An 18,768-nucleotide genomic window follows, 5' to 3' on the forward strand; every position below is an offset into this window, starting at 1 on the left:
GTGGCAGCTTCCATCGCTGCACGGGTCCCAGGACACACAGGGGAGAAGCATGAAAAATGGGTATAAATCAGATAAAAAACAAATAACTTCAGTTTAAAAAATCAGATAATTTATCAATGACATTCGGTAAAAACCGAAAATGTGGAACACTAAGTATAGTGGAGCCATCTGCTCTTTAATTATGTAACTGTGATAATTAATCATCTTAGTCAACATAAGATATTTTAACTTTGGAGTTCCTGAGACAGGCATGGGTTTAAAAAAATGTTTGGCAACTAGTAAAAAGGTACATCTCTCATGGCTATTCTTTATTCACCGATTTATATCTAATGAATGGGGTGATAAAGCTGTTAATCATTACTTTTTACAAAGGGACAAAAAAAAATGCCAAGTGGAATATTATGGCACTTTTTGCTGTTGTACATTTTGTAACACTTTGATAACAACTACATTTTGATTGGATGAATTTTTCTATCACAAAGTCATAATTTTTCTATAGAACAATGAACCAATGTATAGCAGTAACTTGAAATCCAAATGTAAATTGGTGTTTTAATCTGTAACATTCTAAAAACACAAAATTATTAAGTATTTGTAAGACTTCCTTTGTAATTCTCTGTTTCTCATTTCAAATATCTGGTTTTGGAGTCCCCAGAGGTTACATAGGCATAGTGATTCTGCATGTACAAACGTTTGGCTCACTTCCACAAGCTCAGGCTCAAAAGTTGTTAATGCTCACCCTGCCTATGTGCATAGAGACAGTCCACCATCCAAGACTTTCATAAAAAGGGGTGAGGATACAGCAGGGCCACTGCTGCTCCCTGTTATAGGAAAGCAGGATGAAATAAAGACGCCCTTTGGGTTCATACAGACGTTACATTTAGATTGACCTAACCTGGTGAGTAGATGAACTAATTTAGATCAAGATTGAGTTAATCCAGTCTTGCAAATGCCTGTACATGTTTGCAGCCCAGCCATTTGTCTGAGCCAGAGCTGTGCTATTTTCACCCCCCCCCCGACCCTGACTGAGCTATTGTTGGTCCCCCTTTCTCCCATGGACTCACCAGTACCTCCCCCCTCCTTCTCCCCCTCAACCCTATGGATCCTCTAGCGCCTCCCCCCCCCGCCCCCCATCCTGGGCACCCCACCCTGAATTACACTGATTTCCTGGGGCTCCTGGTATTGGTGAATGGCTGTGCATGCCACTGCCAGTTTGTACACACAGGTGTTCACATTATATACGAGTACTATCATTGCAGAATGCTTGTGTAGAATTAGGCTGTTTTCACCTGTCAACAAAGGCAAAAAACGGTGAGTCGTTTTCTATTCCTCAGTCCAAAAACCTGTGCAAAGTGTTTGACAGCAGCAGGTTTATCCAGTTTTGCAGAAGGCAGAATTTGAAGCCATTGGATTTGGGGGCCTAATTTGGTCATCATTGCTAATGCTGAAGCATGAGATCTTACACTACTTTGCTTTCCTAAGGCTGCAGTTCAAAAGGACAAATTTCTGGTTTATGACTGCTGTATTAATTGTATGTTGTGTGTTCTGGTAACTGATGTTTATAAACAATATCTGGTACACATTCCAACACAGACAACTGAAGCAATAGCAGCATGTTTAGCTGCCAGAAAGGGGCTAGAATTGCTTGAAATTGAAATCACCCATGGATGAATGACTTTTCACTAATCCTGACATGAGGTTTCTAGGCCTCCTCAGTTCTTTGGCTTAAAAGACTGAAGGCCACAGGACCACTTGGAGAAACTGCCATGCTTTTTAAATTTTCCTTGGGTAGGTTTTTATATGACCATTCACTTTCAGTGGAGAGGTAAGATTTTTTAAATCTATAAGCAAATGTTTTAAATTACTCTTCCATGTACAAAACACAAATAATTTTATTTCCATTTTGGTAGTCTGTGCTTTATATTCCCAGAATGTTTTCATTTAAACTAAGTGAATAATTGTGAACTGCAGTCCCAGAATACTTTCTTTGCTCAATTAGTCCTGAATTGCACTATGCCTCAGAACTTGAAAGCAGGGAAGATGACACCTTAGAGACTCTGCCTGCCTTCAGACTAACATGGCCAGCTACATTCCATTTCTCTCACCTGCTGTCTTTCTTACTGGTAGCTGAACCACTTAGGATGAGTACTCTTGCTTTAGCAGGTTTAGTTGGAAATTAGTGAGAAACAGGGTGCTAACTTTATCCAGAGTTTAATTTAAATCCTGGAAAAAACAGTTAAGGTCTCAGAAAAATATATGGATTCCTCAACTACTCTTTGCTCTCTATCTTCAGCAATGATTGTTAGGCTCAAGATTTCAGGGGTACTTTTGTGAAATTTGTTCTTTTAGGGTCTGTTCAAGAGCCTGTTGAAGTCCATGGAAAGACTCCAGTTGAATTAATTGGTGTTTTGGATTAACCTTTAAAAACAAAACAACGCCCCCTTCCCAAGTGTTGTTAGAGACATTGCTGCTAAGGTTATACTTCATTGCTTAAAATATTTATTGCATTCTGTCCATTACTTGAACAAGGTACTTCAAGTATTTTCATGCTAATGTGTGCTATATACTTAATGTCTTTTCCCTGGCATGTGATGATAAATACAACTCTCTCTAAAACAATTACATAATTTAATTCAGAAAAGCAAGAGCATGTTAGAGCAGCTGGCTTTTGTCATATAAAACAACGGTAGTTACCTTGACATAATGGGAACACTGAATAATTTGAAATTATTAGAGTTTCAATAAGTAGGGGACTTTTCAGTACAGTTAATAGCTGTCTTTGGATAACAAAGATTTGCAGGATGTACTTTGAGAAAGAAAGAACTTTGTAGTCCTGTAATCTTTGAAGAAAAGAATACATAGGTAATAGTACATTTGTAAGTGGTGATACTACAGCTTTGAACTGATTTTCATTGACCCCAGAAAACATTGCTTCAGAATGAAGGGGAATATGTATTTACTAGCCAACTGCCCATCAAGAATGCCATCACCCACCGGGCTGCACTGCCACCACTCTGCCTCCTGCCCCATGCATCCCCCACATCCAGCTCTGTGCACCCTCCCATCCCCCTGTCGCTCCACCCTGTAGCGCCACCACCTCCCAGGTGCAGGGGATGGGGGGAAGCTTGCATGTGGAGGCCACAGCTGCCACCCAGCATTACCACCATGGTGCATCTGTCCATGTGCAACCCCCTCCCTCGCTCCCTCCCTCCCGGCTGTTCTCAGGGCCCAGGGGCAGTGGTGGTAGGGTGCCGCCACTGTGCCCCCCACTCCTGCTTCTCTCCCCCACTCCTCCCTTCATCTCCCCCTCCCTGCCAGCTTTTGTTGGGGCCTAGTAGCGAGGCTGGAGCAGGGGGGCGAGGCCAGTGCTGCACCGCCAGCACCTGGTGCTGCCATCTTCCAGGAGTGGGGCAGGAGGGAAAGTTTGCCCCTCCATACCTCTTGGCCAGTATCCCATGCCACCACTGCTTCCAGGAAACAGGGCTGGGAGAGGGGTGGGGTGGGGTGAGGCCTGTGCTGCTGGCCTCGCCCCCCTGCTCCATCACTGACATCCTGGGGGCATGCTGCCACCTCCTGTCTGGAATGCTCTTGGAGCACTCTGTTTCATACAACCGATCAGAGTGCAAATAAAGCATTATGGACAGACAGACAGACAAAGGCTTTTATAATATTAGAATGGTTTAAGTGTTAATTGTGCATATGCTTAATTGGATGCATTAGGAGTGTCTCATTGGTGAAAAGGTAACCACATGTAAATTTATGTAGGAAAGCAGCCTTAACTAGGAACACTGGAGATTATCAAGCTACTTAAAGGTCAAAGAAACTGCTTTAGACTGGGGATGTTATAGTGGTTGGGACTAGGAGTTGATGGTAATGCTCCAGATTGTCCACAGCTCTAGACCTGGCATGGTGAAGATCCTATGCATACACATTTATTTCACTTAAGTGTGGAAATGGGAATGAGCTCCCTCTGTGGTATTATCTATTTCTTACCTTCTGTAGAGGGAAAGAAAGTAGAGTATGAGTTGGTTTGGGAAAGAGTGGCGGGCAAACAATTGCACTTTGTCTTCCTAGCAGCCCTATAGAGATAACAAATCATACTTTTTCTAAGCTATGTTTCCGTGGAGGTCCTCTCCTCAGAACATCTGTAAGTAGAGGAATCCTTGATAATGAGGTACAAGTAGAAGCACACTGACAGGACAAAGTAGAATTTCAGGCGTTACGTAGAGCACAAGGACCTCTCCACTGACTACTTTGGCCTTTTGTGAATTGCTGGAGGTCCTCCAGTTTAATGGGCAGGCACCACAGCCTATTCTAGAACAATCTGTGAGGAACTATCAGATAATCAATGCAGAAATTCATTCTTCCATTTTTCAGGCTGGTAATGCTGGCACATCCATAGTGCCTTCTGTTTGAGGATCCAAAAGTTCACAGTTAACATAAATATTTTTTAGGTCCATAAAAGTGACTCCAAAATAAGGAAGATGAGAAAATTGACATGTAGAGAAATGATATGGCCAGGCTAAGGTCTCCCATGGAACCTGTAGAACACCTTGGAAAAGAGCCTGGTTCTCTTGCCACCCTGTCTTTTTACTTTAATTACATCAATAAATACAATTCAATTACTCTGAATTACATGATAAAAATCGCCAATCTGTATTTTTTTTTATTTTGTATGGTGCATATATGCACTTAAGTGAATTGTACCACTCCTTGTGCTAGTTGTTATGTGGTGGGATATGGTACCTACACTGAGCGAAATAGATTAAAATAGAGGGAGAAGAACTTGTTAGATTTCTGGCATTTAATTAAGAAAGCTGAATCACTGTTGCTTCTTTCTTAAGCAGTGTACCAATCACTAGGAACATAATATTGAATCCTTTATTTATTTAGGTGTTTAGATCAAAGTCAGAAGAACTATATGTATGAATATAGTTGAATGAATATATGCTGCATGGTCAACCCTTAGTACAGGCAACCCCCCCTTAAAGCTGTTTTGCTTCGCACTATTTTGCTATAACGCTCATTGTAAATTGATACCTGATTTCACTTGGCACTCAGTGAGTTTTGTTTATCATTCGCGGTCACCATCTTGGGTCATTAAAAACACTTGAGGTTGCCATCTTGGATCGTCAAATACTTTCATTTTCACTTAACATTCATTTTGCTTAACACTCAGTTTTTCAGGAACCAATTAAGAGCGCTAAGCGGGGGTTACCTGTAGTGGGCTGAAGTTTCACTGAATGCATATTAAGAGGGTAGGATGCGATCAACCCTCGTCAAACGCACAGATTTTAGAAGGGTAGCATAGATATTGCATGCAATTGCAGGGAGAAAGGCCTTGTGAGCCCAGTTATGTGCTTAGCTTAAGGAGTCAGTTCCTCAGCTAAAAGGGTAAAATAATGGAGAAAACTTTGTGATAACTTCCTGTATGTAATAATTTCACCCTGATTCACACCAGCTTGTTTATTGATGGTTATGATTCCTGTTTACCCTTTTACCATTTCTTGCTCTGCATTCTTTTCCTTCAAGAATGAATTGCATGAGAAGTTGAAAAGAGAGTTATTAACTGGTGAAAAATTAAAATTTGTTTGTATTGAAGCTAAGAACAAAATGTTAATTAGCTTACTAATATTAGCATTTTCTTCTCCCAATCATCCTTTGCTACTTCATAGATAATAATTGTGGTGTGCTTGTCAAATCTGACTGCAAAAGCATGTCTTTGAACTACCCATCCTTTTCTATGCCTAGCAAGTGCCTGATCCAGAACACTGCTGAGCACATCCTATGAGTTTCTGAATACCCCCAAAACCTGGGGATTGAGTGTTAAGACACCTCAGAGCAGGTACCTGACAGACTAGGGCTTTAGAACATTTAAATTTCCTGGCTTCTTCTCTGAAGATGATAACATATCTTCTCTATTTTTGAAAAATAAGAAATATACTTAAAACCCTTATGTACCTAAATTGCAGCTCCAGTGCTTGGGTTTCAGTACCTCATAGTTGGAAGTGCTGGACAGCTACGACAGTGGTGGACAGTGGCACATTCATGGTGAAAAATATATTGGTCTTTCAGCTTGCAGTGTTGTGTGGATTCTAATTAGCCTAGATATTTAGAATTAAATTAGAAAAGTTTTTGGAATTTGATACTTTACCTTTTCAGGTCACCTTTAATAAGAAGCTGTATATTTACTGTATCTCTTCATGTGTCTGTTCCCTCTGCATAAATTGATCTAATGATCAGCAGTACAGTAAGAGTCATTGATTTTTGTCCCAGTTAATTTGATTCTTCCAGGAATTCCATCATCTTGGACTGAATGAGTAACCACTGCAAACAAATATTCCACTTTTTGTAAGGTAGATTAGCAGTTGTCTTGTGATCTTTGTGTTATGTGGTTTTTCCCTTTTTTCAAAAGATTTATTATACATTTTCAAATGTTAATAAAACTGATTTTAAGAGCAAAGCATTTACTGACAGTTACAAGTAAAATCTTCCAAACTCCTTTTTCGTTTGGTGGGTGGAAGGAAGCAGTGTGTGTGGGGAGGGGGGGATAAAAACTATCAACAACTGTGATAAAATTAATAATGTTATTTGTAACATAAACTATGATATGTTCAGAACTTAATCTTGCTTTCTTACTGTCAGTTTAAGAGCCACAATCAACCTTAAAAACATGTTATGAAGAAATACTTCTTTACTAACTGTTGATTAGTCATTAAATGTCAAGTCCAGTGGCCCCTATCATCACATGACAGGACGAATACCCATTTATTTTAATGGCTGTTGTTACTGTTACCATTATAGAGAACATTTTTTCTTTTTGCTCTTCTAGATGAGAACTCTCCAGCTAATTTCTGGGATTCCAAGAACCGGGGAGTGACTGGCACACAAAAAGGGCAAATTGTATGGCGAATTGAACCTGGCCCTTATTTTATGGAACGTAAGTACCTATAACAGGTAGTAGGCACTGACAAACACAGCTGAAAGTCAGAAGTCCCTTGACTTTGTTACTTACTGTAATTTTTTTGTTCTCAAGTTCTGTGGCAAACAAATCCATTTTTGTTAATGATATTTCTGTATGTGGTAGAATATGTAAATCCTCTCTTTTAGCCATTTTCACACAGAACTGTGCATGACATAGTAAAACTGAAGAGATCCTAAAATTTCCTTGTGTGTAGCTAGGGGATATATAGAGCAAGTAAAACGCATGTCTCTGGATTGTTGGCCTGCATCCTGGATGTGTTGTGAAACATAGAGCTAAAGTAGTTAGAGGTGCATTTATAGTCCAGGGATGTAGACTGGGAAACATTATCTGTGGTAGGAGAATGCTATATGTACATATGGCAATTCTAACATGAGCTAGAAGATGAATCCCCTGCCTCAAGGACTTGACAATAGCAACTGTTCATAAAGTAAATGATGAATGGAGACAAGGGATTAATGAATCAGCAGGAATAAATCAACGGGGCTAAAGTTCATTTGTATAAGAGTGACAAAGTACAGGCAGTCCTCAGACTTGCGACACAATTGGTTCCTGAAAACCACGTCTTAAGTCGAAACGTTGTAACTTGGCACTGATTTTCCCATAGGAAACAATGTTATAAATGGGGGATTGGTTCCTGAACCAAGGCCCAATACCCTATTTTCACCAAAAATAACCCAGAATTTTGTACTCAATCAATTATAGATTAGTAATATAGCTAATATAATGTACTTATACTATAAATAGCAATCATATTGATTTGGAAGGACTTCTTTGAGGAGACTTTTTGAAGGGCTCTGAGTTGGACTTTTTGAAGGGCTTTTGGCGGGAGTCTTCTCAGGAGTCTTGGCTGCAGGTTTTTCTGGAGTCTTGTCTGCTTTCTTAAAGAAAATGTCCAAGGAAGTTTGGACAGATGTTCTCCAGGGAGATGGGTGATGCATCGAACTTGTTCACTGGCGTGGTTTGGCATCAGATCAAGTGTTGTAAAGTCAAAACTGACGTCAGAAAGTTGAAACAGGGTGTCAACTTGTAAACGTTGTTGTACTGTGAAATGTAACTCGAAACGTTGCAAGTTAAGGACTGCCTGTACTGGCAGGGCATTAGAGCCTGTGACCTTAGAAACTCTTTCCCTTTTCTTTGTCTTTAACTTCAGGAATATGTTAGCCTTTGAGGCAGGCTGTAAAACCCACCTTTGCGCCATCCTGGAGGGCCTTTAGGGGCAGTGTGGGGATTGTATGGACACAATAATTAAACTGTCTTATATTTTTGTTTCACTGGGTTATTTGATTTGATTGGGGCTAATTGAGGAGTCTGCTTGCTTATTAACATGTGTCTAAAAGATGAGCAAGTGTTACAGAGCAAAGGATTGGAGTTTTGACTTCAGAATAGTAAAAGTACAAATGCGTATATAATTACATGAATACATGGACACATTTAGAATTTTCAGGCTTTGTTAAAATAGTTTCTTTGTTAGTCATATTTTACATTTTAAAATAGTAGAACACTTTTCTAGCACTTCTTAATGATTTTTTAAAAACAAATCTTCATTTCTGTTATTTGGAGTAATTTTCTGTTTGAATTTTTCATTTGTAAGAGGAAGTTAACAAGAAATAGAATTACAGTTATTGGGCCTGAAAAGTCACATTTCTTTCCCAGCTCTATTTAAATGTAGTATTGAGGCCACCAGCAGCAGATTTTGGAAGAAGTATTATAGGAGAAGGGTAGCTGGGAAGGAATAAATTTTATGAGAGATACGAAAGTTAATAGACTTTCCAGGTGTAGAGAACAGTATGAAAAAAGACATAAGGTTGTGAGGGAGAGAATTAGAATTTTTCTTTTGTCTAAAAAATACATCTTATTGAAGTTACTCCTCTTCCTCTGCTTGAACCTGTATGCTGTTCTTGAAACTGTTGCTGTTGACTGTATTCCCAGATGCCTTTTTTACCTTAGGAACATTTTGAGCCCCGCTTTCAACTCCTGTGGATTTTTAATCACTAAATAAGCACATGAAGAACAGTTGTAAGTTGCTGGATTTTTCTGTGTCCTAGAGTCCCCTAGAGTCTCTGCCACTGTCCCCTGACACAGCTGCTTTAGTTTGATTTTAATTTAAAGAGCTAAATTGGGTTCTCCCAACTGAGATATTGAAGTAAAAGAAAACTTTAAGGCTGCCCCACTACCTCTGAACTGCTAAATTCCTGAACTGCTGAATGCCCTTGGAGAGCAGGGAGAAGCAGCTGTATCTTTGCTTTGAAGTTAAGCTCTGTGAGAGGTTCTAGTAGCCAAAATTCAAATCACACTGTTGTGCCACTCCTTAACTCCTGGGCTGAGCTTTACAGGCAACTGGTCCACACTGAAATGCTACTTTTTCACAAGACAATGAGCTCCTTGCTTTCTGTAGTATTTGTTAACAGCTATGTTTTAAGCAACCACTATAAAGAATGCAAAGCAGGTGTAATGTTGTTTTTGACACTTAATAATTATGCCACTGTATTATGAAACAGATGCAAGCCATCACAAAGCCCAACTGAAAACTTTAAAATGATTACTTTAATTTAGCCTCCTGTTTATGAGCACAGGTTTACATGGCAAAACTGAGATGAATGTGGCACTAATTACACACGTTTTTATTGGGCTGCCAGAACTCAGATGGGTTACCTGACTTCCTAGCTTAATGAAGAAAAAGCATGAAGAAAATGAGTGTCTGCATGCATCCAGCAAGGTTTTTGTTCTTCTGTTGAAATTAAGGCAGTTACAATGCATTCATCTGCCAGTATTTTCAAAACACTCCTCCAGAGCAGTGATTGTGAGGCAAAAGGTCTACAATTGTTTCATCAGTGAACTAATGATACCCATTCAGTTTAGAAATATCTTAACTGAGAGTCTTCAAATAACTGAAAATATGAATTGTCTTATAGATTGTTGGGGTTTGCCACATTTATATCTAACAGAAATGAGACATGCTTGCCCATCAGCATCATCTGACTACTGCTCTTTAGGAATGATTGGGACAACCTGAGGATGACACCAGATTCAGCAGCGGTCTCCCTTATTTGTTAAAATAATATTCATGATCAAGGGTATCAGATGTTGTTGACAGGTCCAGTACAAACAAAGTAACCAGTTCCCTGCATTCTGAAACCAGCAGAGTCTGAAAGGAGGGTTGATGGTAAGTGACAAACACCAAATAGTTTTCTTTTCTAAAAGGTAGTCAGTTCACTTAAAAGATCAGAAACACCTGTTAATACTGGTAGCACAGCCTTGCTATATGCTAAAGAATCAGGATAGCCCAGGGTCACAAATGTAGTTGGTGAGCCTTGGAGAAAGCAGAAGACCATGACTTCAAAACAAGTGGAAGTGAGCTAGATAGAGCAGTTCTGAGGATGTTAGTTTTTTTAGTTCAGGGCTAAGTACAGACAGTCAAAAAGCCTGAGCCTGATTTGATTCAGTCTTTGCAGGTTAATCTAAACTGCAGAGATTAAATTGAAAAAGAATTGAACAGATTCCTTTGATTCAGGAAATGCAGCCCACATGCCTGCAGTGGCTGAGGCCAGAAGACAGGGGGCACTAGAGCATGGCTCTCTGGCTGTGTGTTCACTTCCTCTTCCTGCTGCCCCTAAGTTCTCTGGGATTTGCAGTCCAGAATTACAGCAGCAGAACTCTGCAGGGTTGATCATCACTTCCTCTTCCTGCTTCCAAGTACCTTTGGGATTTGTAGTCCATGGTTGTAGCCAGTAGTAAGTCTGAGCAGGGGAAGGGGTGTTTAACGTGCCTCCCTGGCCCCAGATCCTAGTTGGGGTTTGCTAGGGGGGCGGGCAGTCCTTGCTGCCCTCTGCCCCCACAGACTGGACTACATCCCCAGTTGGGCTTGCCCTGCCCTGCCCTACCCCTTGTCAGCCAGCCCTCATTGCTCCAGCTAGGGAGCAGAGGTGTGGGACCAGCTCTGCTCTCTAGAGCAGACAGCACAGCCCAGCCCAGGGTGGGAAAGCATGCTTGGATGCTGGGGGTTTGGGATTTAAGCAAGGGGTCTGGGAATGATCAGATTGCATACTGCCCCAAAGAATTCAGTCTGATTTTTTCTCTTGCACTGTCTGTGGCTGGACACAAGTAATATCTTTTGACCATAGTCAGGTTAGTCAAGTTGTTTCTGTAGATTTTTGTCAATGTGAAGGGTGTTGGCTCTAATCATAAGATACTTGGATATACCCAATCAAATTTCACATTCACACTTGAGGAATCTGGAATGACCAATATTATTGTGATCACATTATATTTATCAGAGAGAGTCTAGTGCATTAGGTCAAAGACTCCCTCTGCCATCTTCAGTCTTCATAGAGATTTCCGTGGCCTAAGGTCAGGAAGTTACTTGAACGTCAGTTTAATTTTAAGCATATTTCATAGACATTAGGGCTGGAAAGGACCTTGAGAGATCATCGAGTCCAGCCCCCTGCCCAAAGGGCAGGAAGTCAGCAGGGATCATAGGATCCCAGCAAGATAAACATCCAAATGTCTCTTGAAGGTGTTCAAAGTATGTGCTTGAACCGCTTCCAGCGGCAGTCTATTCCAGACCTTGGGGGCTTGGACCGTAAAGAAGTTCTTCCTTATGTCCAGCCTGAAATGGTCACGGAAGATTTTGTAACCATTCAATCTTGTCATTCCTTGGGGTGCTCTGGTGAATAGACGTTCCCCCAGATCCTGATGAGCACCCCTGATAAACTTACAGGTGGCCATCAGATCACCCCTGAGCCTGTGCTTCTCCAGGCTGAAGAGTCCCACAGCTCTCAGCCTCTCATCGTAAGGTCTTTTTTCCCAATCTCTGATCATGCGTGTGGCTCTCCTCTGGACTGTCTCGAGCTTCTCCATGTCCTTTTTGAATTACAGAGCCCAAAATTGGATGCAGTACTCCAGCTGCGGCCTCACCAAGGCCAAGTACAATGGGAAAATGATGTCCTGGGCTTTGCTCTAGAAGCGTCTATGGATTCAAGCCAGTGTTTTGCTTGCTTTACTAGCTGCAGCATCACATTGAAGGCTCATGTTCATCTTGTGGTCAATCATGACCCCCAAGTCCCTTTCATCCAAAGTGTTAGCCAGTGCAGCACTGCCGAGCCTATAAGGATGCTGTGGATTTTTCCTCCTAAGGTCAAGAACCTTGCGTTTTTTGGTGTTAAATGACATCAGGTTCTCATCTGTCCATTTCTTGAACCTGTCGCGGTCAACCTGGATTGCCCTCCTGTCCTCAGGACACTTTACCCCAAAGTTTGGTGTGATCTGCAAACTTGGCCAGTCTGCTTCTGACGCCAATGTCCACATCATTAATGAAGATGTTGAACAATATAGGCCCAAGGACAGAGCCTTGAGGGACCCCACTGGTCACAGGGCACCACAATGATTGACTTCCATCAACCACCACTCTCTGGGTCCAACCACATAGCCAATTCCCCAGCCAGCGGATTGTGGAGAAGCTGAGGCCACAGTTGGCTAGTTTTGCCAAGAGGTGATCATGGGATATCAGATCGAAGGTTTTTTTAAAGTCAAGATACATGATATCAATCTCTTCTCCCTTGTCCAGGTGATAGGTCACCTGGTCATAAAAGGAAATAAGATTGGTCAAGCAGGACCTACCTGTGACAAACCCATGCTGGCTAGGATGTTGCTATCAGCCAGTATGATAAAGATGGTCTCTTTGATAATCTTTTCTAGGATCTTCCTTGGGATAGAGGTCAGGCTGATGGGCCTGTGGTTTGCTGGATCCACTTTCCTCCCCTTCTTGAAGATAGGCACCACATTGGCCTTCTTCCAATCTTCGGGCACCTCACCGGAGCACCAGGAGTTCTCAAAGATCCGTGCCAGGGGCTGGGCTATGATGCTCGCCAGCTCCTTTAGTACCCTGGGGTGTAAGCTGTCCGGGCCGGCTGACTTGAAGGTATCCAGCCTCTCAAGGTGTTTCTTCACAAGGTCAGCATTGATGGAGGGTAAGGAATCTCCCTCACCCAGGCCTTCCTGCCCATAATGGGCAGGAGCGTCCCTCGGGACTGATGAAAGACCGACGTAAAGTACCCATTTAGCAAGTTGGCTTTTTCATGGGTGTCGGTTGTCAATTGTCCCATCTGGTTTAGCAGGGGTCCAGTGTTGTCCTTGCTTTTCCTCTGGCTCCCAACGTATCTAAAAAAGGACTTTTTATTTTCCTTGATACTCGAGGCTAGTTGGAGTTCAGTTGCAGCCTTGGCTTTCCTGGTTTGGTCTCTGCATGTCTGGACCAGTGCAGTATATTCCTCCTTGAAGATGGATCCTGGCCTCCATTCTTTGTAGGCTTTTCTTTTCTAGACACAGGAGGTCCACTAGTTCCCTGGAGAGCCAAGGGGGCTGCTGTGCCCTTTTGCTGCCTTTCCTCCGAGATGGGATAGACTTTGCTTGTGCATCGAGGATTGCTCCCTTGAGGAGCAACCATTCATCTTGAACTCCCCATCCCTTTGGGCTGAGGCCCTTAAGGGCCTCACTAACAAGCCTCCTGAGCTTGTCAAAGTCAGCTTTCCTGAAGTCAAGGACTTCTGTATTGCTAACTGCTAACTGACTTGCCGGCTTTTATGATGGGTGGTGAAGGTGATCAGCTTGTGGTCACCATCACCCAGCTTCCCTTGTATCGTTAGGTCGCTGATAAGGTCATCCCCTGTTGCCAGTACCAGGTCGAGCAGTGCTTTATCTCTCATCAGCCCGTAGATTTCTTGCATCAGATAGAGGTCATCAACGCATGTGAGGAAACTGTGACTGTTCAGATTTGTCCAAGCACTCTTCCTACGAGATGTCTGGGTAGTTGAAGTCTTCCATGACAACCATGGACCGGGAGTGTGTGGCCTCAGCCAATTCTCTGGTGAACTCCTGGTCAAGCTCTTGATCCTGGGTAGGAAGTCTATAATAGACTCCCACCATTGTGTCCCCTGTGACGTGTTCTCCATGGATTTTCATCCAGAGGGTCTCCAGCCATTCACCCTGGGCACCAATGTCAGCTTGCCAGGACATGTAGCTTTCCTTGACATAGAGAACTACCCCCCTGCCCCTTTTGTCCTCTCGATCTCTCCTGTACAAGGTATAGCCATCTATACCTGTGGCCCAGTCATGGGTGGAGTCCCACCAGGTCTCCGTTATCCCTATGGTATAATATTTATTTGCGTTTAGCAGGAGGACTAGTTCCTCCTGTTTATTCCCCAAGCTCCTGGCATTCATGTACAGGCAGGCAAGTGTCCCTTTGGGGGCCCCTGCCTTGCCTGCAGAGCATTCTAGGGCTGGGGCAAGGGTGGATTCCCTAGAGTGCCTTGGCCTGCTGGCTGTGCAAGGGTTGCTTAGCGGGTCAGCAGTGGCAGTATTGCCCCCATCCCCCGGCAGGCTTAGTTTAAAGCCCGGTGGAGCAGGTCAGCCAGTCTGGTTGAGAAGAGCCTCCTCGCCAGTGGAGAGAGGTGGAGGCCATCCCTTCCCAGCAGCTCACTGCCTCTCTCACCAAAGAGTGGACTGTGATTATGGAAGTCAAAGCCTTCCCCATGACTCCAGTGCCGCAGTCTTTGGTTCACTACCTCATAGATTCATAGATGTTAGGGTCAGAAGGGACCTCAATAGATCATCGAGTCCAACCCCCTGCATAGGCAGGAAAGAGTGCTGGGTCTAGATGACCCCAGCTAGATGCATATCCAACCTCCTCTTGAAGACCTCCAGGGTAGGGGAGAGCACCACCTCCCTTGGGAGCCCATTCCAGACCTTGGCCACTCGAACTGTGAAGAAGTTCTTCCTAATGTCTAGTCTAAATCTGCTCTCTGCTAGCTTGTGGCCATTATTTCTTGTAACCCCCGGGGGCGCCTTGGTGAATAAAACCTCACCAATTCCCTTCTGTGCCCCCGTGATGAACTTATAGGCAGCCACAAGGTGGCCTCTCAACCTTCTCTTGCGGAGGCTGAAGAGGTCCAGGTGCCCCAGTCTCTCCTCATAGGGCTTGGCCTGCAAGCCCTTAACCATACGACTGGCCCTTCTCTGGACCCTCTCCAAGTTATCCACATCTCTCTTGAAGTGCGGCGCCCAAAATTGAACGCAGTACTCCAACTGCGGTCTGACCAGCGCCCGATAGAGGGGAAGTATCACCTCCTTGGATCTGTTCGTCATGCATCTGCTGATTCTCCTCTCCCTCCACAGCCCATAACCCGAGACTGGGAGGATCAAAGAGAACACCACCTGGGCCCCCAACCCCTTAAGCCCCGCTCCCAAATCCCTGTAGCGCTTCATGACCTGGCTGGGAGCGCTTCAAGCCGTGTCATTGGTGCCCACATGGATAAGGAGCATAGGGTAGTGGTCGGTGGGCTGGAGGAGCCCAGGGATCTTCTCTGCAATGTCTCAGATATGGGCTCCCAGGAAGCAGCAGACTTCCTGGGCTAAAGGGTCGGGGCCCCCTCAGTCCCCCTCAGGATGGAGTCTCCCACAACAAGGACTTTGTGTTTTGTCTTGGGGTGAGCGGGGGCAGTAGCTGCAGCTGAGCCAAAGTTGCCTGTGGGAGCTGGCAGCTTGGCAAGCTCTGCTGGGGCTTCAAGAGGTTCATACCTGTTGCAAAGCTCCAGCGGGGCGGGGGCCTTGGTGCGGCGGGCCTTAGGGCCCTTGACCACCTTGGTCCACCCCCATGGCTGGACAAAAGGGGAGGTCCCTGAGTCCTCCCTTGTCCTGGAAGGTGACCATAGTCTACCCTCCGCCTTCTGGGGGTGAAGGGCCCGGCAGTAGGAGTCGATCTCCTGCTCACAGTCCCTGATGGTACGCAGTCTCTGGACTGCGGCCTGGAGCTCCTCCAGCTGGCATGCCAGAGACCCCATCCGTGTGTGTGCTCATCTGTGTCATGCCTCTGGTGGGCTGGCTACGGCTGGGACTGGCTTTCCTAGTGGGGTGTACTGGCAGGGCCTCAGGTCTTCCCACTCATCCTCCTGAAGGAACTCCCATGGTAACTTGCATGCCAAGCACTCAAGCGCGCCTGTTTGCGCAGCCTGTTTGCACAGCTCCAGTCATGTGGCTCCCTGGGAGGCTGGGCGAAGTAGGGGCTGGTATGATGCAGCTCCATGTCACTGATCAATTGCCTCATGCTCGATTTGCATCTCTTTATTAGCTGAATCTGGCCTGCAGGCCATAGGTTGCTGAGCCCTCCTTTACGGCTTGGTTTATACATTATACTAGATTTCCTATATTTCAGCTTCTGCAGGTTCTTAGTTCATCTCTTCTGTAATCTCCATTTGTGGAACTATCAGCCATTCACTTTATTGCCAAACAAACAAAACACAAGAGAATAAATGGCAAAAAGCACTCTCCCTCCCCTAGTTGAACAGATCACCAAAGCAGGTGTAAAAAGAGGGGTAGAGAGATTCTTATTCATACCAAGAGGACATAATTCGGTCACCCAAGCATATAAAAAAATGAAGAATTTCCAAAACAAACACGATCAAAGAGAATTTCCACTATCCCTACACAAAAATCAACAAAAATACAGTTTAAAGAGACTCTTTGAACAAAGGCTTTGACTAGTAATCAAAAGAAACGACGGTAGAATGATGAAAAATGTGCATAAGTGAACATGCTCCAAAAACAGATACAGGCCACTGAGGGGAACAGGCAAGAAACAAAAAGAAAGGGATTGAAAAGGGGAAATGAAAACCCTGGCCTAGTACAGTGTCTTGCTCAACAGCACAAGCAGCTATTGCCCTTCAGCTGCCCCTTCCAAGACAAAGTGCTGTAGCCCCAGCCATCAGGGAGACAGATGCCCCTTGACAAAGGGCAAAAATGTGATAAGTATGAAATGTAACTCAGTAGTTGAAGAAAGTCAAACAAATGAATCGGAGAAATGGTGTGCTGAGATTTAAAGACAATCACTCCTCAGGGATTTTTATCTTCAAAATATTTAATTGCTCACAAATGAGAAATGGCTGGAGAGTAGTGCTCACTAATCATCTTAAATTAAGTTGTTTACTTGATAAATTTAAGAAGCATTGTTTAACAGCAGTATAGTGATGGCTCCCAGAGGGATTGAACCCTCCCTGCGTAAAATAGACTGGTTCAATGAGTGCTTCTTTAAGCACTTTTTTCCCCTTTAACTTATTAGCAATATTGTGTGGTAAGAACAAAGTGGGTTTTGACTGTTCAGCGTGGTGGTAATCTAGTGAGAGTTTGATGTCGGGTTACTCTGGGTGCTAATCAGACAGAGACATTCTGTTCCCAGTATGGTAGAGACTGGAATTGATGTAGATGTAACAGAACTTGGTTGTTTCTGTGGCTGCTCCAGCTATCTACAGGTTGTTCTACATTAGGGGTGGGCAGTTACTTGGTTGGAGGGCCACTTACTGAGTTTTGGTGAGCTGTTAAGGGCTACGCACACACAGTCTTTCAGAAGGTATCATTTTAACAAATTATAGATTAAAAAAAATCAAGCACCTACTATAACACATTTTAATTTTATTTCAAAAAATATTTTTTGTCTGATTCACGTTTTTTGAGTAGAGTATATAGAGGCAATTGCATAATAGGTCAAAAGAAAGTCTTACTCTTGTATACTGTGTGTGTGCGTGTGTCCAGGGGGTGTATGTGTGGGTGTGGTGGTTGCCTGTATGCTAGGTCCTGGAAGCTGGCTGGGAGTGGGAGGGAAGAAGAGACAGGGGGCACATACAGCAGAGCTCACCCAGACGATGCAGGTGCAATCTGTCGCCCCCACCCCTATCCAGGCCACAGCTGCCCCTGCAGCACTCTGCAGGGGGCTGAGCCCTGCCTGCTCCTGCCCGGGGCAGCCTGCACCATGCTCCCACCCACACCCAGCCCTGGCCCTGGCCAGCATGCACAGCTTCCTGGCAGGGCTGCTATTAGTGCAGCTGCCTCCATTCCACTGAGTACTACTCCCCTCACCTCCAGCAGCTCCTCCTCTTCCTGCCCTTGCTGAGCTGCTTTGGGTAGCAGGCAGTGGAGGGGGGTGGGGGAGAAGCAGTGGCAGCCATGGGAATGCATGCTGGGCACCACACACCCAGCCAGGTGGGGTGTGGGGTGGGGGGGAAGCTGCAATTGTGTGGCTTCTGTCTCAGTACGTGGAGCTCTAGCTCCTGGCTTCCACCCACTCAGCCATCTGCCAGTGGGTTCTCATACCAGGCAGATGGAGTGAGTGGAAGGCAGGCATGAGCCGGACCCCCACAAGCTAGGGCAGGAGCTACCTGGATGCAGTTTCCCTCCTGCCTGGCTGGGCAAATCCTGTCCAGCACACATCCCCATGGCTGCTGCTGCTTCCCAGTGCTACCTGCTGTCCAGAGCGTCACAGCAGGGGCAGGAGGAGCTGCTGCTGGAGGCAGAGGGAACCAAGCCATACCTGGGCAGCTGCAGCTGTAGTTGCGCTGGGAGCAGCCCCACTGGGAAGCTTTGCGTGCTGGCTGGGGCTGGAACTGTTGGGGGTTGCAGGTGGGAGTGGATTGTGGGCTACACCAGGCAGGAGTGGGCAGGACTCAGCCCCATGCAGAGCAGCGCAGGGATAGCTGTGGACTGGATCCATTCAATTGGCAAGTCAGATCTGGCCCGTTTTTACCGCTCTGCTCTACATCCTTTGAGTATCTCTCTGGAGAAACTGGGATCTTGGGCAAAATTCTGTTTCACTTCATGCCTGCTTGGCACCTTTCCAGCTGTGTAAGTGGCTTTTTTGGCACTTACACAGTTTATGATTTTTACTACCTGTGAGTATCTATATGGCAACTGAGCATGTGCAGTAGGGTACTCACTAATTAGACAGGTATCTGGCTACAAAT

The 18,768-nt window shown here is 44.6% G+C and overlaps 1 protein-coding gene across 4 annotated transcripts in view; it reads left to right on the forward strand.

The window, feature by feature from the left end:
- HECW2 (HECT, C2 and WW domain containing E3 ubiquitin protein ligase 2) overlaps positions 1–18,768 on the forward strand; it is a 330,879-nt gene that overhangs the window by 164,595 nt on the left and 147,516 nt on the right. For all 4 annotated transcript variants that reach the window (XM_019492110.2, XM_019492111.2, XM_059727232.1 and 1 more), the window contains one exon: positions 6,833–6,940. In XM_019492110.2, coding sequence (XP_019347655.1) covers positions 6,833–6,940 — 108 coding nt within the window. The remainder of the gene's footprint in view (positions 1–6,832; positions 6,941–18,768) is intronic.

Source organism: Alligator mississippiensis, chromosome 4 (assembly GCF_030867095.1).
Source record: "Alligator mississippiensis isolate rAllMis1 chromosome 4, rAllMis1, whole genome shotgun sequence".
NCBI lineage: Eukaryota > Metazoa > Chordata > Crocodylia > Alligatoridae > Alligator > Alligator mississippiensis.